This window comes from Plecotus auritus (assembly GCF_963455305.1).
Source record: "Plecotus auritus genome assembly, chromosome: 1".
Classification (NCBI taxonomy): Eukaryota; Metazoa; Chordata; class Mammalia; order Chiroptera; family Vespertilionidae; genus Plecotus; species Plecotus auritus.
Genome location: NC_137770.1, coordinates 158,275,223 through 158,297,408, shown reverse-complemented (window position 1 = coordinate 158,297,408; position 22,186 = coordinate 158,275,223). Strand labels below are relative to the sequence as shown.

The 22,186-nt window shown below is 40.7% G+C and overlaps 1 protein-coding gene across 2 annotated transcripts in view; it reads right to left on the bottom strand.

The window, feature by feature from the left end:
- The window catches only part of SFMBT2 (Scm like with four mbt domains 2), a 229,177-nt gene that overhangs the window by 46,822 nt on the left and 160,169 nt on the right, over positions 1–22,186 (bottom strand). For both annotated transcript variants that reach the window (XM_080685057.1, XM_080685058.1), the window contains exons 10-11: positions 12,676–12,758; positions 6,590–6,716 (exon numbers count right to left, since the gene is read on the bottom strand). In XM_080685057.1, the coding sequence (XP_080541183.1) occupies positions 6,590–6,716; positions 12,676–12,758 (210 nt within the window). The remainder of the gene's footprint in view (positions 1–6,589; positions 6,717–12,675; positions 12,759–22,186) is intronic.

Sequence of the window (22,186 nt, the reverse complement as noted above, 5' to 3'; positions counted from 1 at the left end):
ATTCCAAGAAAATCTGAGTTCTGGGTCTCCATAGGCCAGTGGGACTTACTTTTGACTCATGTGAGCATCTAGAACAGTACTGTTCAAATGAACTTTCTGCGTGGGGAAATGTGCTGTCCGAAACGGTGGCCACAGCTTCACCTCCCTACTGAGCACCTGACTGCAGAGAGTGCAACTGAGGAACTGAAATTGTAAATTAATTTTAGTTAATTTAAAATGAAATTGCCACATGTGACTAGAAGCTACACACTGGACAGCACAAATCTAAAATCTATAATAATAAAAGCATAATATGCTAATTAGACCAGACAGCCAAACAACCTTTTGGACATCCTTCTGGATGACCTTCCAGATGAAGCCGGGTCTGTGAGGGCCGAAGCAAGCCACCACAGATGCAAGGGCCAAGCCCCTTGCACAAATTTCTCGTGCATCAGGCCTCTAGTCTATTAATATCTCCTGAGAATCTCCTGCAGGGGTTTGGATCTGGGAGGTCCATCTGAGAATTGTTTTGAGAGGGCCTGTGAATCATCTGAAGTGGCATAAAAAATCATATACCCTTCAAGTACATTTTTCTGAGTGTCCACAGCTTTCATTAGAATCTCAAAGGGGTCTGTCCCATCACAAATGTAAAAAAATGTTCTGAGCTTGGGGATCATGCTAGGCATGCCAACATTCCTCAGTTCTAATAAGATCACCTGGTTCAAAGTTCATGCTCCAGGAATCTATTCCTCTATCAAAATATTTATTGATGTCTACCCTGGTTTTGGCCTTCATCCCTATGTCTGACATAGAATCAAATTGTGCCATAAGGGACTCAGGCACAAAACTCCATTAACCATACTTAGTATATTACCTCATTTATTTATTCACCACGTAGCTGAGAGTCTTCAAAGTACAGAGGACAAGGAGGGCAAGAAGCAAGCCAATTCAGGCTGCCAGCCCCCAGAAAGACAGTGGAGTGGCAGCAAGGGATGGGTGAGGCTGAACTGAGAAAAGACTGGTTGAAAGTCTCTCCAAGAAGCAGTTAGACCTCTCAACACACTGTTGACTCTGCACAGAAGGTCACACCTCCACCCAGGCTGGTGGCTAGAGGTTTACTCTCTAGAAAAGAGGAATGAGAACAACTAAGAGTTGGAAACACAAGGAGATGGCTGAGAATAGGAAAAAGACGAGGGCAAAAATGGGATTATGTGAAGGTCCATGCTCCAGAAGTGAAAGGCCTGCACCTGCCGCCATCATCCTACTGGCACAGATGTAAGCCAGATTAGGACACTGCTAGTTGCAGGTGAAGAGGGCGAGGATATGGCCCTGCAAGCCTGGCCTGGTCAGGGAACTGTCCTGCAAAGTGCTGAGTTGCGTTCCCATCTTAAATGATGCCTAAAACGTAAAGCAAGTGGACAAAAGGACACCGGCAGAACATCACATGCCAAGGTCTATCTCACCACAGCCAAGAAACTGAGAAAAAAAATCAGATAAATAAAAAAACTGGCACTGGACAATTCCACAGAGTATGCATTTCTTAAGAGGGAAAAAGGAGAGAGCAAATCCTGTGTTTAAATACCTACACTGAAATTCTACATGAGGCACACAGGCTTAAAGAGTCCACATGTTGCTCACTTTGGCTGTCACCTGCGGAAATCCAGGGCAACATGTGAACTGGGCCCTGCATGTTCTGTGCTTGTCAATGTGGAATGTGAAGTTCATGGGGAAGGATGTAATCCCGGACTCTAAAAAGCTACTTTCCAAAACTATACATCACGATTCACAGATTGAAGCTTATACACTATGTTTTACACACAGAACTGAAAGCCCTGGGTAACAAACCCTACAGGACATCCTTCTCTCTCGACGTTCCCAGTGCACAAACACTCACCAGGAATCCCCTGTCTGTTTTCATTCATAACAGTGCTCCAAATTTCAAAGCCAGGTTTTGGTGCTCATGTTCTAAAGCTCTCCACAAAAATTACTGTAGTGGCAACAAGTAAAAGAGCTAAATAACTTAGCAAAAATGAAGCCTGTTAGTTGTCATACATTTTATGACATAAAAGGCATTTCTGCCTCAGCTAAAAATCTAAAATACTTCATATTCAGGAATGTGGAACCCACTGCATCTCTTCTAAATGAGAAAATCATCTATCTATCATCTATCTATCTATCTATCTATCTATCATCTATCTATCTATCTATCTATCTATCTATCATCTATCTATCTATCTATATAAAGAGCCAGGATCCGTAATGTCCAAAATGACCTAATGGATGACCCAACACTGGAAGTCAGTCCTGCAGTCAGTGTTGGGTCGCCGCAGCAACTCAGCACTGACTGCCACTGCTGCAGGCACGGTGACCCAGAACTGACTGCTGAGGGGGCTGCAGATCATGCCCAAAGAGAGGCCCAGAGAGAGAAGCAGGGTCTGATCCACAGCCTCCATGGCAGCTGTTAATCAGCCCTTGCCTCTCTTTCTCTCTGGGTCTTGCCAGCAGCTGTGGGGGCTGCTGATTAGCCCCACCTCTCTGATCAGGCCCAAAGATAGGCCTGGAGACACTGACTGGCATAGAAACCAACCAATCAGAACCAAATCTGGGTGAACTTCGAGGAGCCAATGGCTGCCTAGAAGGTGGAGCTTTTGACACTGACTGACATATAAACCAACCAATCAGAACCTAATTCGGGTGAACTGCAAAGGCAGAACCTAAGGTGGGGGCTGAGGAGGGGTTTTAAGGGCAACAGCTGTTTGGTGTAAGGTGTAAGAAAGCGGTTCAATTTTTTAATGACCGGTTTGGCAGTATAGTGCATGTGGCTATCAGTCCAGATATTGGGATTATGTATTTTTGTCTGTCAAGAGCATATTCTCCTGCTGAAAAAGGCTCCCCCCCCCATTTAAGGAATCCTATCCTATAATTTATCTATACAAATAAAAGGGTAATATGCTAATTAGACCGGGTCGACCAGACATCCAACTTCCTTCCGGACAAAGCCAGGGTGGTGGGGGTCGAGGCAGAGGCAGTTAGGGGCGATCAGGCCAGCAGGGGAGGGCAGTTGGGGTGAGATCAGGCCAGCAGGGGGTTAGGGGCAATCAGGCCAGCAGGGGAGGGCAGTTGGGGGCGATCAGGCCGGCAGGGGAGGGAAGTTGGGGGTGAGATCAGGCCAGCAGGGGAGGGCATTTAGGGGCCATCAGGCAGACAGAGGCAGTCAGGGGCGATCAGGCTGGCAGGGGAATGCAATTAGGGGTGAGATCAGGCCAGCAGTGGAGGACAGTTGGGAGCGAGATCAGGCCTGCAGGGGAGGGTAGTTAGGGGCAATCAGGCAGGCAGAGGCAGTTAGAGGTGATCAGGCCAGCAGGGGAGAATAGTTAGGGGTGAGATCAGGCCATCAGGGGAGGACAGTTAGGGTCGATCAAGCAGGCAGGCAGAGGGGTTAGGGGCAATCAGGCAGGCAAGCAGAGGCAGTTAGGGGCGATCAGGCAGGCAGGCACATGAGCGGTTAGGAGCCAGTGGTCCCAGATTGTGAGAGGAATGTCAATTAGAGAGTGTGTAGGCTGGGCTAAGGGAACCACCCCACCCCCACGCATGAATTTCATGCACCGGGCCACTAGTATTAATAATAATGGGATAAGGGAAACCAAGAAGGCAATCCAAAGATATAAACCCTCTTAGAGAGTGAACATGCTATGAGGATGAACAGAATGCCCACACCCTATTTGTCCCAGGAGAAAATGACCTGAACTGTATGTGGAGTGACTTGGATTTTGAGAACGCAGACAGAAAAACAAGCGTGTGAGGCAGTGTGTGTAATATGCTAGAGCTGCAATACTAGAGGTGTTAACATTTCTACTACATAGATAATGCTCAGGATGGTACACACGGTTACCTAGAGCAGAGTATTACCATAGAGAAAGCACAACAATGTCCTTCCCAAAACACAAAGCTCCTTCATCAGAAACTGCCCTTGCTCACTATCAGTGGCTTTGTGAGAGCTTGAGATTCTTTCCAAATTTGCACCTAAAATAATATTACACAAATCTCATGTAATTTATTCATTGCTCCCCCTTCAACATCGGCTCCTTTATAGACACTTAAAGAACTATCTGACTTCAAGAGAAGTGAAATATTAAATAAAAATCACCCTTTTAATGACCTACAAGTGGTCAATTAGGCATGTGTTGAAATACTTCACATCAATTTAATGCACAAATATAACTGATAAATTGTTATGAAGTACTTTATAAATTCAAAGTGTCGAATAAATGGTCTATAATCAGCATCACCATCATCATAAAAGTACTCTAACAGGCACAAAGTGACCGTAGTGAATCTCTAACATTTTGTCCCTAGGACAGAGGAAAGAAAACACTATTACATAAAACTGAAATAATGAGAAATAAGTACCAGCAAGCTTGCTATTATATTAAATGGTAAATGTTCAGTAAGGGCCCAAATCAAAAATAAAACAAAACAAAAACACACAAAATTTAAGACCATTTAAGGAGATTGAGTGGAATTTACTTTATTTGATGAAATAAATGCATAATTTTAACCAATAATTCCAGGCAGATGATAGTCAACAGATTGTTTAAATTTTTTTCTTTAAATGTGCACGGCCTGGAAAAAATGGATAATTTACTTTCTGACCTGCTTCAGAAGCCTAACTAACTCATTACTACAGAATTAAAGCACTCTGAAGAATAAGCAAAAGAGCTGCCATGAATTGACTTGTATTTAGTTTGCTATAAATCCACAAAACTATACCAAAGAAAAACAGCAATTTGGATGTAAATAAATTATGACTGCCAAATAATCTTAACCACAATGTGCTAAATAATAATGATAATACATGGGCTCTAAACATTCCCATTTTTGTTTTCAAATTAACAATGTAAATAAGATTCCAATCTCATGATATAGCTTAACATAGTATTAGGTAGCATGTTCGATTAAGGGATTCAAAATCATCCAAGAGCTCCTATTTTTCCAAGAGCAGCTGAATCAACTTTATATGTAGTAATGAAAGTAAGGTCGCACAATTACTGTGGCTGCAGAAATATCACTATTATGCTTGTGTCTACCTTCTGGCTACTTCCACTAGAGGCCATTTTATTTGAAAAACAAAGCAATCAACTTTTTGAGAATTTCCTCTTATTTCAAACTAGAGACCCGGTGCACGAATTCGTGCATGGGTGGGGTCTGGCTGGCTGGCCCAATCAGGGCCGATTGGGGCCAGGCTGGCTGGGGGGAGGGGCCGTGGGAGGTTGGCTGGCCAACCCCACTCACGATCAGGGTCGGGGGGCTAATAGGGAGTGGGGCCAGCCAGTGTGAGGGGCCACAGGCAGTCATCCCCTAGTCGAACTCCGCATCGAGGGGACAATTTGTATATTAGCCTTTTATTATATAGGATTGGAAATCTTAAACCACAGTAATATTTTAAACTATTTTCTGGGAATTAACGACACCTATGATGTTCAGCTAAAATCACTGCTCTCTACTCTTCCCACTCTCCTGAACTGTAATGTTGATGAGATGGTAGGCCTATCTAAAAACTTTCAATGCTTGTTAGATCTTATTACTGATGAAATAAGGATGAAGATATTAGCAGCAATTCTATGACCTTCCAAACTTTCTGGTCCAATGGTAATACAAGCATGTTAAAAGATCTAAAATATAGACCAGGAAAGCTAACATAACTTTATTATTCATATATAGTCTTACTGTTTTTTCATAAACACTTGAAATAACTATTGAGTGCTGTGAAACTGAAAAACAAAGAAAAAAACAAACAAACAAAAAACTCAAAGTATCTTAAATCACAGAAAGATGGGAAAACCTTGGATATCAAATTCATTTCAATTCTTTCTCATTGAAAATATAACATCTAGAAAATATAGTCTACTATCTAAATTCAAAATCTGATCAAGGTTTGTTTACAAAGTACATTATTCTGTGAATTATCTGTATAATTGTAAGTAAAATGTAGCTATAAAGAACAGTTTAAACACCAACAAACAAGCCTAAATCCTGTTTATTATACAGGGGTGGGCAAAAGTAGGTTTATAGTTGTGAATATGCAAAACAGTTTATTCTTATATTATTATTTATTAATTATTGTATTATTTATTTGTATTACAAGTATAAACCTATTTTTGCCCACTCCTGTATATTTGGGGAGAAAGTCATCTCCATTTACTATTTTAAGGAAAAATTAAACAACTATGGAAGAAACCAAAGTAAGGGTATTATTCACATTAAAATATGCAATTCTATCCTCATAATTACCAAGACTTCATAATAACCAAGACCTCAAATACCAGTCTTAGTGACTCATATTAATTTAACTGTGACATTAGCTTTTATAATCATAGATGTAAAAAACCCACTGTGTTCCGAACATAATTATCACTCCAGCATCTCATTTCATGAAATTATTAAATTAAAATGAGAGCCTCTGTACAAATTTGTATTTGATTAGTTTCACTTACTTGAGAACACTGAATAATTTAAGAGCTGTTTTAAGTAAAAGGAACACAAAACGGACACTTCTGAGACGTGCTGGATGGATCCTAAATTCTCCAGAATGGTAACAAAGCGGGCATACCTTCCAGGTGAAGCCACAGCAACCGCCCCTTCACCCTCACGACAGAGGCCACACAGAGCTCTCCTGGATTCCTGGGGTTTACGGCTTCAAGTTTCATGTTCTTTGTGAAACCCCGGCTGAATGATGTCTGAAAGAGAGAAATGACACTGAGCCACTGGTACCACAGCAAGACAGCGTGCAGAAACAAAGCTGGCCAACTGAGGAAGCAGACATGCGCACACAGGCACACGTGCACACACAGACCTTATTTATAAGACGAGCAGGCTGTTCCTATGTTTGTCTTTCCTGCCACTCATGAAGAAAGAACCATGCCTTCTTCATTTGTATCCTAGAAATTAGAGCTCCGCTTGGCACATAGCAAGTGCCTAATAATATGTGTTGAATGACTGAGAGGATGAATACATGAACGCAACCACAGTGGAGATACAGAGCAGTGCCTTCACCTCCAAAACCCCTTGCACTGGCCTTTCGGTAATCATTTCCTCCCAGGCTCCCGATTCCCGGACCACTGATCTGTTTTCTGCTCATATAATTCCACCTTTTCCATAATGAGAGATAAATAAAATCATATACTATGTAGCCTTTGAGTCTGGCTTCTTTCACTAAGCAAACGGCATTTGAGCATCATTCACGCTATTGCACGAATCAGTAATTTATTCTGTGCTACTGCTGAGTAGTTTATGTAGATGTACCACAGTTTGTCCATCATTTACCAGTTGCAAGACCTTTGAGTGGTTTACAATTTTTGGTGCTTGTGAGTAAAGCCACTATAAACACTTAAGCACATGTTGTTGTGTGAACATTAATATATTAATCAGCTCCAGCTGCCATAAAATAACACAGACCTGGTAGCTTAAATAATAGGAATCTATTTTCTCACAGTTCTGGAGACTGGAAGTCTGAGAACAGAGTGTAAGTGGAGTCGTTTTTTTCTGAGGTCTATCTCCTCGGCATGCAAATGGCAGTCTTCTCCATGTGTCTCCACATCTTCTTTCCTCCAAGCTTGTGGTGTGTGCTCTTCTTACCAGGACACTGGTTGTATTGAATTAAGGCCCACCATATGACCTAATTTTACCTTAATTACCTCTTTAAAGACTCTAACTCCAAATACAGTCACATTCTGAGGTCCTGTGGTTAGGACTTTAAAGCATGTATTTTGGATGGACATAATGCAGCCTATAACACTGTTTTCATTTCTCTAGAAACAGGATTGCTGGACCATCTGGTAAATCTATAATAATAAAAGCATAATATGCTAATTAGATCGGACAGCAGGACAACCTTCCAGACGAAGCCAGGGCTGCGAGGGCCGAGCCCCTTGCACGAATTTCGTGCATAGGGCCTCTAGTGTATACATATTTCTAAAAAATTGTCCAATTGTTTTCTAATATATCATCTTGCATTCCCATCAGCAGTGTATACAGTTCCAGTTGCTAAACATCCTCCCAACTGATACTGCCAGTTTTTTAAATTTTAGCCATTCTTATAGGTAAGTCTAGTGGCATCTCACTATGGTTTTAACTTGCGTTTTCCCTATGACTAATGACACTGAGTGGTTTTCACTTTTGTCATTAGTATATCTTCTTGTTGAAGTGTATTATTATTTTTTTAAATATATTTTTATTGAGTTCAGAGAGGAAGGGAGAAGGAGAGAGAGAAACATCAATGATGAGAATCACCCATCAGCTGCATGCCCCCTACTGGGGATGAAGCCTGCAACCCAGGCATGTGTCCCTGAGCAGAATCGAACCCTTCAGTCAGCAGGCCGATGCTCTATCCACTGAGCCAAACCGGTTAGGGCGAAGTGTATTATTTTTACCTTCATTCTTGAAGTATATTTTTACTGGATATAGAATTGTAATTTTTTTTTCTTATAGCACTCTAAAGAAGTTGGTTCACACTCTTTAGGCCTCTTTTGTTTCTGATGAAAAGTTTGTTATTATTCAAACTGTATTCCTCTATTTGAAATGTATTATTTTTCTCTGGACATTTCCAGGAGTTTTCTCTCAATGTTTATTGGTTATCAGCAACTTGACTATGTAGAGTTTCTTTGTATTTATGCTGCTTGGGGCTCACTGAGATTCCTGAACCTGTAAATTTAGATCTTTCAGCTGCTTTGGTTAATTAGGGATTATTATTTCTTCATATATATTTTTCCTTCCACTTCTGTGTCCACTTCTGGGTCTCCAGTTACACACGAGATTGTCCCTCAGATCCTTGAGATTCTCTTCATCTTCCTCCCAACCCCATGCCAATTTTTTTCTCTGTTCTTCAGATAGAATAATTTCTGTCTTCAATATCATAAACTCTTTCCTTGCTCATATCCGTTCTGCTATTAAGCCCTTTCAATGAATTTGCTTATTTCAGATATTGTATTTGTCAGTTTTAGAATTTCCCTTTTTTACACTTCTACTTCTGTTCTGGCACTTCCTATCTTTTCATTAATTAGAAGAATATTTTCCTTAACATCAATGCTTCTAAAACTTTAGAGGATATAAAAATCATTTGGAAAGCCTTTAAAAACATGGGACTGCTGGGCCTCATCCCAAAGTTTGTGATTCAGTTTAAGTAAGACAATTTGTATTTCCAACAAGGTGATGCTGAAGGAGCTGGCCTTCAGACCACACTTTGGGATCCAGTGCTTTCTACTACTGAGCTTAGTTATAATAGGGACTTTAAAATACTTGAATGCTACCAACATCTGGGTCATTTTGGATTTGGTCTCTGTTCATTGTCTTTTCTACTGAGAATGAGTCAGATTTTCCTATTTCTTCATGTATTGAGCAACTGTGGATTGAAATCTGGATGTTTTAAATGTTATGTCATAGAAACCCTGGATTGTGGCATATTACTCCCAAGAGTGCTGGTTTTTCTGTTATAGCAAGCAATTAACTTGCTTTGTCTCAAACTACACACTTGTCTCTTGAGAAGCAGCTCAGATCTAAATTCAGTTCTTTCATCTTTAACTACTAGGCTGCTTGGAGTTTTCCTGGCAAATACATGGTTCAAGGATCTGTGGTTCCTCCTCCTGGCTCTCCCCTGTTTGTGATTCCTCTTACTTTCCAGTAGCTTGTGGTTTCCTAAATTCTGTTATTGTGTTCATAAGGCCAGAAAGATAATAAATCTTACAATCACTGTTTTAGTCATCTCATATGTTGTCAACTGTGGCTGACCTCAAGCCACTCATCTGAAAATTTGGGGATGATCACCCCACGGTCTTATTTTTACTAAACACCTGCCTCCCCGCCCTCAGTATCTGCCTGCTTTTGTTCATGTTCTACATCCTTCAGTAGCTGTTTTCATCCTGCCCAGGGTTTAGTTGCTATCTGTAAGAGGATGGATTCAGTATGAGCTTAGCCATTACTGGAAGCAAGATTAACTTTTAAATAAATATGATATAAAAATTTCCAGTCACCCACTTCTATAAATTTTAACCAGATATTACAATACTACATAAATATATATGCTTTGAAATATACAAACAGATAAACAAGTTCCTGCCAGTAACAGATTACATCTCTCTGTTACTGATGGAAGGAAACCAAGGTAATTCACATTACATGTCTTTTTATATACGTTAAGTTGAAATGAAAGTCTATCTCTGTGTAAACAGAACAAAATTATCCAATGTATGTTAAGAGACTAGTTTGCTCTTTTCCTTTATATTTCCTTGGAAATAGGAATCAAAGCTACTCTATGTGGGCTATTTTCCTACAAATAATCCTAACTTACCCACACATATTATGTATTGAGCTTATTTCTGATAATACAAGTTGATAGGCTGGCTGCCTGTAAAGTCTCTAAATAAGTTAAAATGCCATTTATTCTACTTAATAAGGGAAAGCTACAACCACATAACCTCTGTTTGAGGGTAATTTATAAAGGATCAATGGCAAAACCGTTACCTGTGAGTTTATTTTACGAAGCATTTGGCTGTGTCAATCCATTTCAGAACTGCCTGTGATTGTTAAACATCCTCAGGGAAATGTCATCCATGTATCCACTTCTAAACTACCTCTCCTCTGGTATACATGAGATGTATGATTAAAAAATGAACTCATAATAAGCATCCCACTAAAGAGCACTGCCAAGTACCAGTAATGCAACCCATACATCAACAGGCAGATAACAATCCTGTCGATTAAATAAACGAGGAGCCAGAAAAAAGGGGACATATTTGTAACAAGTGCAGCCCTAATAAATACACCAATGTATTTACTAGAACAGATGTAATCTGGGTAGCTAAATCCTAAAAGCTCAGAGGCCACCTGGGGATGTGGCTACTTGCTCCACTATTAAAATGCATGTGGACAACAGCTGGCTGAATGGGAGCAGAGGACAGATAAAAAGAAGCCTTGGAGTCACAGAAGAAACTCCTCCTTAAATACAGGACCAGGGGAGATGGGAGGATTTCCTTCCCAAAGCTGAAGAATCAGGGAAGGATTTTTATTCTTTTCAGGTAGAAAGCACAAAGTGAAGGGGTTTCAGGACATGATGAAGTGTTTCCAGGATCCTAAATGAAAGGCCAGAAGGCCAGTAGGTTTTGTCACAAGTGACGTCGACATGGTAAAAAGGTTAACAAAATTGCATTGGACTTCATAAGCCTTGAGTGCTAACTGGCTGCTATCCTTATGGTGGCATGATTACACAGCTGCCCCCTTCAAACCACCTAAACACTCACCATGCAGTTCTTTCAACTACAGAAGAACTGCCTTTGTGCAAAGGCTATGTCATCCAAGTAGAAAGTCCATTTAATCATTTACAAAGCTTTGATTTCCACTCTGCCACTGATTTGTTTCTGTATTTAGGAGTACAAGTTGACCTAGTAATCAACCTACTTAATTCTCCAAAATCCTTTTTTGACTTATGCTCAGTATTGAGTTTCTCTCTACTAAGTCAACCCTTTCCTCCTCTCAGTTCTCATATTCTGTTATCCTGCAGAACAAATTATAGGTGGGGCGGCAATGAATCAGCAGCAATAGAAGCTCATGTCTAGAAAACAAGTCTGTGATTCGGGAGCACTCTGCACTTAGTATCTGCAGTCCTCAGCTGGAGGACTGCGTCTTTTCTCAGCACAAGGAATTAACTTCATCATGAAATATGTGTTCAACACACTAAGCTATATATTTATGCCTCATTCTTAAATCAGAGATACTAATCTACGTCTCTTTTCATAGTTCCCCAGGGTTGATGAAATATAAATGAATAATTTATAGACTACTCAATACAACCAACTCTGATAACTAAGCAAATACATACATGTATGAGCACACACACACAGCTATTTTATTTGTCACAAAAATCCTATTACTATGCCAATAAGTTCTATTTGAACAAGGTAGGGGCTTAAAGTAAGCAAGCAAAGTACAAAATTGTTGGACTAGCATTCTAGCAAAATAATCCAAGGCAAAAAAAAAAAAAAAAAAGATCATATTTTAAGAATATTCCTCAGGTACAGAGAATCTGTACCTATTGATGGGCTTATCAATATTATACCCCATAGTCACCAATAGCTATGCATAGCAAGTGCACAGCTATTGGTAGCACAGGTGGCTGGCTGTCCACCAGTTTGTCCTCCCTCTTCTACAGTATGGAGTCATGGCTGGGGAACTAGCCAGGGCATCTCCTAGCCTCATTCATGGTGCAGATGAGGGACTGGTTCTCACTGAGAGAAAGGGAACAGAGTAGCGTGTGTCAATACCGGCTACCCTGCTTAGAACTAGGGCTGTCTTCTCTCCCTATCTGCTCACCAGATCCAGGGACTAAGACCAAAACATATCTAGCTCAAGGCTCACCACAATGAGAAGAACCACCTAGAAACCCAGTACATCATGGACCCTTCCTCAGTGAGAACTAAATGTGTAGATGTTTAAGACACTACACATTTCAGTAATCAATTTGTTACTATCTCCCAGAATTACTCTAATAGACAAGCTGAAAGGAGGACTTTTCAAAAACTATGAAGTTTTGGGATTCCATGGAATACAGCAGCATTCTACTCTTGCTCAATAAATAGAAAACAATTGATGGCATTTGTGGTGAGCAACATCTATGGTAAAAGGAGTAGCAAGAAACAAGCGTCTTACATTTTTGAAGCAGAAAGGAGGTGCTTCTTCCGTTCCATGCTGCTTGTGATAATCGGCCCAGTCAAAGTCCTGGCCAGAGTAACCTGTGCGGGACAGAACATGGGCAACATTAATCAGGCTAAACACTGACAGTGAACAGCTTTACAGTGTCACTAATTAAAATAATGAGGGGTGCAAGGATAGGCTCCCCAAAGGTGAAGTCTTTTCTTAAGCCTGATAGCACATCAGATTTTAGGAGGATCAAATGAAATATTTTGAAAAATGTGAAGTACTACATACAGGTAAGGTGCACCATTATTATCAGAATGAGGTGCCCAAAACCAGGTAAAGACAAGGTGGAATTGACCCACACCAGCGCATGACAATGGGTAGATCAGTTCTGGAGAAGAATCCTATCTAATAAAAGAGTAATATGCAAATTAACCATCACTCCGCTACACCCACAAGCCACGCCCACCAGCCAATCTGGAGCAAATATGCAAATAAGCCCAACCAAGATGGCTATCGCCACAGAGAGCAGGAGGGAGGCTTGGGTTTCCCCGGCAATGGAGGAAGCCAAGCTTTCCGCCTGCCCTTGCTGACCTAGGACTCCACTCAAGGCTACAAAGTTTCAATGATAGAAGATACATAAACCCAAACAGAAATGGTGGCAGCGACGGAGCTAGAAAGAGCAGGAGGCTAGGGTTTCCCCCGGTGATGGAGGAAGCCAAGCTTTCCCCACACCCTGGCAGGCCCAGGCCTCGCTTAAGGCTACAAAGTTTCAATTATAGAAGATACATAAATCCCAATAGAAATGGCTGCCACCATGGAGCAAGCAGAAGGCGTGGCTCCACTCCAGGCTACAAAGTTTCAATTGTAGAAGATAAATAAACCCCAGATACTAGGGCCTCCACTTGGGTCGCCAGGGGGCGTGGCCAGCCTGCAAACCACCACAGGCCCCTCACCCAGGCTGCCCCATGCCCCAAGGGAACCCCCACCCTGATTCAGGACACCCTTCAGGGCAAACCAGCTGGACCCCACCCATGCACCAGGCCTCTATCCTATCTAATAAAAGAGTAATATGCAAACTGACCATCACTCCAACACACAAGGTGGCTGCCCCAATGTGGTCAAAGATCCTGCCCCCATGTGGACACAAGATGACCACCACAAGATGGCCAGCAGTGGAGGGCAGTTGGGAGAAACCAGGCCTGCAAGGGAGGGCAGTTGTGGGCGATCAGGCCAGCAGAGGAGGGCAGTTAGGGGTGACCCGGCCGGCAGAGGAGGGAAGTTGGGCGTGACTGGGTCTGCAGGGAAGGGCAGTTAGGGGTGACCAGGCCTGCAGGGGAAGGCAGTTAGGGGCAAACAGGCTGGCAGGGGTGCAGTTAGGCATCAAACAGGCTGGCAGGGGAGTGGTTAGGGGGTGATCAGGCTGGCAGGCAAAAGCAGTTAGGGGCAATCAGGAAGGCAGGAAGGCGAGCAGTTGGGAGCCAGCAGTCCTTGAGGGGTCCCAGATTGGAGAGGGTGCAGGCTGGGCTAAGGGACACACACACCCGTGCACGAATTTTGTGCACCAGGCCTCTAGTAGATGATATTGAGGGAGGGGTTTGAGAAACAACTATTCATATATGCTAAATTTAATGAGATACAGATCTTATCAAAGTGGTTTTTTCTTTCTTTATTCATTTGATTTTGGGGGGAGGGTACACTTATAAAATATATATCCATCATAGCCACCACAACAAGACATGGGAGAAGATGAGAGAGGAAAACAGTTCTAAATTATAAAATAAGAATGACACCGAGTGTATGGCTTAACCTAGATGGGAAAATACATCTTAATGTGTGAGTATTTGCATTTCCTGTGAAAAAAGGACTGTGATAGAAATGAAAAATACAGTAGTAATTAGGATTCATTGAAACTGTACAAAATGTCACTATACTCTTCATTTAGTGTTCTCCCTTTATTGGTTTAACTGTATGTAAAATACATTTAAGTATATTTTTGATGCAAAAGAGATTGGGAATATTTCTTTTCCTGCATATTGTCATAAATTTATACCTGAAAATTCACTTAACATGGGGACTTTAGTTCCTAAATCCCATAGTTGCAGAGTAATGACAGAAATTTTTTACTAAAGAAACTCAAGATACCGGTTGCCTCCTACCTCCATCTGTACTCACAAGTACAAAATAATGTTCTTTTCATTAAGTAAGCACAATTTACCCAACTTTTCCTAAGATGGAGGGATTAACCAAGAAGGCAGCTGTCCTCCTCTGGCCCAGGGACTGACCCTTGACCCTCCCATGTGCTGCTCCCCATCAGTGGCAGAGGTACCCCCTTCCTTGTAAGATATCCCTCTCATTCTATGAAGACTGACAAGTCCTCACTCCTTTCCCATAAGGAGATAAGAAGTCTCAGAGTTTTGAGGTGCTATGTACTCTTTCTAGCTGGTTCTGAATAGGACCAGCACATCTTCCAGCTGCCCTTCCCCCAATGCTTTCCAGCCAGAGGCTCTTGCAGCAGAGGTTTCTGGAAGGGATCAAACCAGCTTTCTTCCGAATATTCATAAGCAAAACAAAACGTGTGTTGAACAAGGCAATGCAAGTTCCTGTGCAATTACTATAACCCGCCACTTGAAGAGTAGTAGTCTGTTTGGAACTGTTTTGGGTCAAATACTCACATTAATGTATAAGAAAAGGAGAATTCCAACTGGTGAGAAGTTACCTAACAGTACAAAGGGTACTGAACCAGAAGGGAGACTGATTTTAGATCCAGTTCTTCCAAGAACTAGATGGACCAAGGTGAAAGTAAATTAAACCTTCTATGCAACAGACTTTATTTACTACTTCACAAAATAAAGAGACGATCTGATAAAGTCCCCTCTAGCTGCTGCATTCCATGACTCAGAACCACCACCACTAATAGTTCACTGTTGCTGCTTAGGATTTTGTTCCTTTCCTCTGTGCTTACTGTCCTTTTCTTCTCCCAGGAGAAACGTGTGGCAGGGCTGACAAACAGAGATTATGTGACAAGACATTCCCTAGATGAGCTCTCAATTGAACAGCTGAAGACAAGATGATCCCCTGCAACAGGACCCCCGATTTGTTCCATGGTAAAGCCAGCCGACTCTGTTACAAAGTCAAGATCTCTGTTCCATCTCTTCCCTACACTTCTGCTGCTTCCTTACTTAATTTTGTGAATGAGGAAGCCTCATCAAGATCATAGGGGAAGAGAAAAATTAGGGGGAAACGTATATAAATAGTAACTTATGTTCTGAGATAATATGAAAGTTAGGTATTTTTAAAAATATTTTTTTATTAATTTCAGAGAGGAAGGGAGAGGGAGAGAGAGATAGAAACATCAATGATGAGAGAGAATCACTGATCAGCCGCCTCCTGCATGCCACACACTGGAGATCGAGCCCACAACCCAGGCATGTGCCCTGACTGGGAATCGAACCATGACCTATTGGTTCATAGGTCAATGCTCAACCACTGAGCCACGCCAGTTGGGTGAAATGTAGGTATTCTTTATGGTCAATATCTGTTCAGATAAAATGTTCAACTCAGAAATTGCCTCTACTTCTACAGACAGACATTTAGCAGGGTTCTCTAGAATTCAGACCCTAATTGCCAACTCCAATGGACTTCAACCCCTCCATAAAATGCTATGCTCCATTATTTCTTGGACCAACATTCAATCCTCTATATCCAGTCTTCATGATTCTATGGGGAGCCATTTTTAATCTAATAATTTCAAGGGATAACCAAGTCTTGCTGAGTACTTAAGCAATGCTAGAACTCTCTTCTTTCCCTGAACATTTGAACAGCCAAGACTTCTCCTCCTCCTCCTTCTCTTAGGGGCCTTTATTCACTTCATCACTTAAAATTCTTTTCCTCCGGGTTGATAATGAGCTCTCTTTGTAAGGCAGTTTTGTGACAGCTCAGAAAATAACTGCTACATAAAAACAAATTGCTGTGGCTTGTATAATAGAGACAACAGGGGTCAATTATACCCATTAATCAACAAAGACAGAACAAGAAGTACTAGGGCTTAACTGCAGCCAGGAAAACATGTTTTAAAGCCGGAGAGAGGGAAATAGCAGAGGGGAAAAGAAAATGAAGGCAAATCAAAACCCCTTAGGCTATTAAAATTTGCAGCCTGCTGCCATAGGAGACTGTTGAACCACAATCACTAGAGTTATTTCAGCTTTTATTAGTGTTTATTCTGAATGAAGTTCCAATTGTTACAGGTCCAAAAGGGAACAGGTCGATGACCCATTTCCATATGACACAAATTAATTGACATAAAGCAGCTCCACTTGCAAACATTGCTATTGGCAGTGGAAGTAGACAATTGTTTTAAAAAACAATTTGGCAGTAAAAATGTTCATGAACTTTGACACAATTTCATTTCTAGGAACTTATCCCATAAAAACAAACCTAGAAATACAAAAAAATGCTATACATTAAGATATAATGGCATTATTATTGATAATACTAGCTGGGGGTGAGTGGAGGGGGAATGGGGACGGCTTTGTATCCAAATATAGAAAATGTTTTGAAACTTATCCAAATCCATGGAAAGTGACACAGACATGAAACTGCACAAAGTCTGTTTAAAAAAAGGTCATGATAAATGATTGCTATGGGTTTATTTTATTTTTTATTACATATATTTTTATTGATTTCAGAGAGGAAGGGAGGGGGAGAGAGAGATAGAAACATCAATGATGAGAGAGAATCATTGATCGGCTGCCTCTTACACACCTCCTACTGGAGATCGAGCCTGAAACCCAGGCAAGTGCCCTTGACTGGAATTGAACCCGAGACCCTTCAGTCCACAAGCCAACGCTCTATCCACTGAACTAAACCGGCTAGGGCGATTGCATTGCTATGATTTTAAATGAAAAGACTGGTATAAGCATATATAGAATTACCTAATTTATATTAAAAATATGCAAAAAAAAAAAAAGAAAAAAGAAAAACCTAGCGGTAAATATCAAAATAACTAACTGGGTGGTGGGATTCCTGGATACTTTTTCTTCTACCTCTTTGCACCTTCCAAGCTTTCACTAATGATCATGAGCTACTTCAATAATAAAAACTATTTGAAAGCATAACATCTTTGCTCTATTTTAAAAGCTAATCAAGGCACTGGTCCATCAATCAAGGGTTGATTCAGTATGTGACTGCCTCCCCACAGCTGTCCTCTCACTTCTGGTGCGCTAACAGATTCCTGATGGTTTCCAGTTCCCACAGGAAGTCAGACCTCTCCTCAGTACCAGCAATCGAATCGGGACAACTCTGAGATAACCATGGTGGTCAGACCTGTAGCCAGTGATTTAGGATGGAGGAGAGGGGAGGGTTACAAAAATATTTCCCTTTAATAAAAGACAGGACAGGAATAAGGGCTGCTCTTCTATGCTGGGTGGATATGAAAAAAAAAAAAAACTGTACAGTCTTAATAAAAAATAAGAACAGCAAAAGAATATCATGTTTGCCATCTCCCTGATTGGCAAAATGAAAAGACAGTAATATGAATCCCACACTGTAATGACTGTTGGGAAGCAGGTACTTTTATTCTGGTTGGTATCTAGCTTGAATAACCATTGCAGGTGTCAATTTGGCAACATGTGCCAAATTTTTAAGAAGGTGTCTACTTCTCCACTCTAGCCATTTGTTAATTTACATATCCATTCATTTAGAAACATTTAGTAAGTGCATGCTATATGCTAGGCAGGGTTTTAATACTAGGAATACAGAAATGAACAAAACTGACAAAAATCCTTACTTCACAGAGCTTACATTTCAGTGAGAGGAAACAGATTATACACAAATATAAAAAGTCAAGTGATCACAAGTGCGAGAGAGAAAGTGGACAAAAGGCGTAGGAAGGGCTGCATCAAGGGAGGCCTTAAGGAAAAGTTGAAACGTAGAGGAATGGTGGAAGTGAACCATGTGCCAGGCAGAGGGACTGGAAACTGCAAAAGCAAAATTCTAGCAAAAAATTGCAAGTTATAAAAAGATAATATAATAAAATGTCAATTTTCCTAAGTTAATCTATAAATCCAATGCAATTGTGATTGATATTAAAGAGGGCAGCCAAACAGACCACCTCAAAATGCAGCACCTGAGGCAGGACTGAGGAAGGGGAAGGGTGTGACCAGCAGAGGGCACAGTGAGTGCCAACGTCCTATGGAGGGGATGTGCCTGCCCCACGGTCCAGGAAGGGCAAGGTGGCTGGAGTGAGGGAGCCGATTGGGGAACGTCTTAGGAGATGAGGCCTTTTGGCTGTTGCCAGGACCAGGACTCGGCCACTGAGTGAGGTCTGTGCAGACAAAGGAGGAACAAGTGTGATTTACAGATGACTACTGTGTTGAGAGTAAACTGAGGAAAGCAGGAGGCCACTGCAAGTAACCCAGGTGATATTTAAAGGAGCCCTGAACCCAGGAGGTGGTGATGAGGCATCATCAGATCCCAAAAATGTCAACAGGATTCACAATGGATTAGACATGGGGCGCCAGAAATAGAGAGGCCAGGATGCCTCGGTTCTCAGTTATATCTGTAATGTTTTATTTCACTTTTTAAAACTTGGAATAAAATATGGCAAAATGTTACAGCTGAGTCATGGTGGCAGATCCATGGGAGTGGGTTTATTTTCTGTCCTTTCGGTATGTAGGAAATATAACAGATCACAAAATGGACTGCGTTCATCAGTCAATGTCCAGGAAAAGAGAATACCAGCAAGGGTTCACTCCTCTGTGTCCCGATAATAATTAAAATACACCCTTACTTCCTAAATTGTGTCCACAGTTTAGGTGTCTATTAAGATGGCCAGCTAGTAGACATGAAATGCTAAAATAAGCGATTTACTTCAGCCTTCGCTCAGACATTTTACAACAGAAATGAAAGGCTAAACATTGTCTACAAAGATCCCCAAGTGGGATGTTTTCTCCACTAATTCCACCACTTATCTTTGATGTTCCATGCCATGGAGGTTAGTGAAATCATTTTGAAATAGCAAATCATGGTTGATACCCTATACGCATTTTTGCTTAGATGATTTATTATCTTGTTTGATCACTTTTAGTGCCTATAATATTGAATTGTTGTTCACTGGGTTTAAAGGAATGGTGTAAAACCTTCAGGCTTTGTCCCTGGCTTTACAGGAAAGCATCTGCTCACGCACAGAGAGCACCGAAAAAGTCCTACCCACTCCAGCTTAGACGACTTGTCTCTAGAGCCTGGGAACAGACTTTAAAAAAAATAGGAATGGAGTTAAAATAATGTAAGTAAGGACCTATGTTTCTGCACATCTCCTAGACCAGTGGTTGGCAAACTCATTATTCAACAGAGCCAAACATCAACAGTACAACGATTGAAATTTCTTTTGAGAGCCAAATTTTTTAAACTTAAACTTTTTCTAACGCCACTTCTTCAAAATAGACTCGCCCAGGCCGTGGTATTTTGTGGAAGAGCCACATTTAAGGGGCCAAAGAGCCACATGTGGCTCGTGAGCCGCAGTTTGTCGACCACGGTCCTAGACCACTGGATGTCTTTTATTTCATCATCAGCTGCTTCCCACTGTCTGGGGAATGAATGGGGTATCCTTTTGCTACTGGGCAACATGAAATTATAAGCAGTGTTTATGATTGGAAAGGAAACCAAAACAATATATTACACTTGTGGAAAACATACACTCAACACATCTAAACACCTCTCAGCATGTAGAATAAATCAGACATACGCTCTTTATAAAGTTCAGAATTTAAGTTAAAAATAACAAACTTAGTTCAAGACGGTGTATACTTTCATACATTAATAAAGCAAAGAACGGTGCTTTAAAAGATTTCTACAGCATAACTCCCAGCCCGGGTGTGACTACAAAAGACGTTAACAAATTACCTCAAAAGAAAACCATCAAATCACCATTAGGGAAATCACCACCACCTCCTCTAAACTGTATTTCATTTTAATTACAAAAATAAACATATTCCCCTCTCACAAAATGGTAAGGGAGCTCAATAAATAAAGCTGTGACTTTGTTATATCTGCAAGCACTTGGAAAATTATACCTGAGAATTGAAATTCTCCAAATGCTCTGACATAGAGACAATTTCAGTCACGGAAGAGTCATGGTCGACTGACATCAGTTAATCCCCTGTAAGGACACCCAATAGCCCTAAATTCCTGAGGACGGCTTTTATGAGTATAACAGTGACAGACAAGAGGAGTAAAGGGTGGATTTGGTTATTTTTTTTAAAAAACCACAAAATTTGAGACCTTAAGACTAGGGTTTTAAGCCAGTACTTCTGCCTCAGTACTTGAAATATTTAACACCACTGAGCTTCAATTTACCCACAAGTAAAATGATTAGAGCTGATGAAATCATCTTTAAGATCCCTTTTAGTTATAAAAACCATATACTCTTAATGTTTATTTTTAATAGATAATACATTACTTTAGATCAAAAATAAAAATATTTTTAAAGTATTCTGCTCAGAGTCTCACTCGTACACTCACTTCCATCTGTCCTGCTCACCACCTCCATACTCGGAACCTCCATTCAGAATTCTCATTTTTATTAGTTCCTTTTTGTGTTTAGCTTCATATAATATTTTTTAAATTTATCTTTATTGTTGAAAGTATTACAGATGTTCCTTTTTTCCCCCCCCATTGACCCCCTCCTCCCTGCTTCCACCCCCTCCCCAGGCCTTCATTGCACTATTGTCTGTCCATGGGTATTGCATATATGCATATAATTCTTTTGTTAATCTCTTCCCACCCTCTCCCTTTCCTCTGAGATTCCTCAGTCTGTTAGATGTTTCCGTGTCTCTGGATCTATTTTGTTTTGTCAGTTTATTTTGTTCTTTAGATTCCATAAGTGACCAAATGGGATTTATTCCAGGGATGCAAGGCTGGTTACAATATTCACAAATCAATAAATGTGTTATACCACAAAAACAAATTGAAAGACAAAAATCACATCATATCAATAGACATAGAAAAGGCATTTCACAAAATTGAACACCCATTTTTAATAAAAACTCTCAGCAAAGTAGGAAGAGAGGGATCATGCCTCAACATAATGAAGGCCATATATGACAAACCTACAACCAACATCATAATCAATGGGCAAAAACTAAAATCATTTCCCTAAGAAGAGGAATAAGACAGGGATGTCAGCTTTCACCATTCTTATTCAATATAGTACTAGCAGTCCTAGCCACAGCAATCAGACAAGAAGAAGAAAATAAAAGGCATCCAAATTGGGAAGGAGGAAGTAAAATTGTCATTACTAGTTTCTTATGTAACCTGACAGTTTCTTTACAGAAATATGAGCAAACAAATACATATTCTCCTTTACCTCTTTTCTAATAAGAAAGTGTCATGCTATAATCTACTGATCTTTATCACTTGCAGCATATCTTGGAGCACTTCTCATATCAGTACCCAGAGATTTCCTCATTCTTTTTAACAGTTGCATAGTTTTCATTATATGGATATCTAAAATCTATTTAACCCA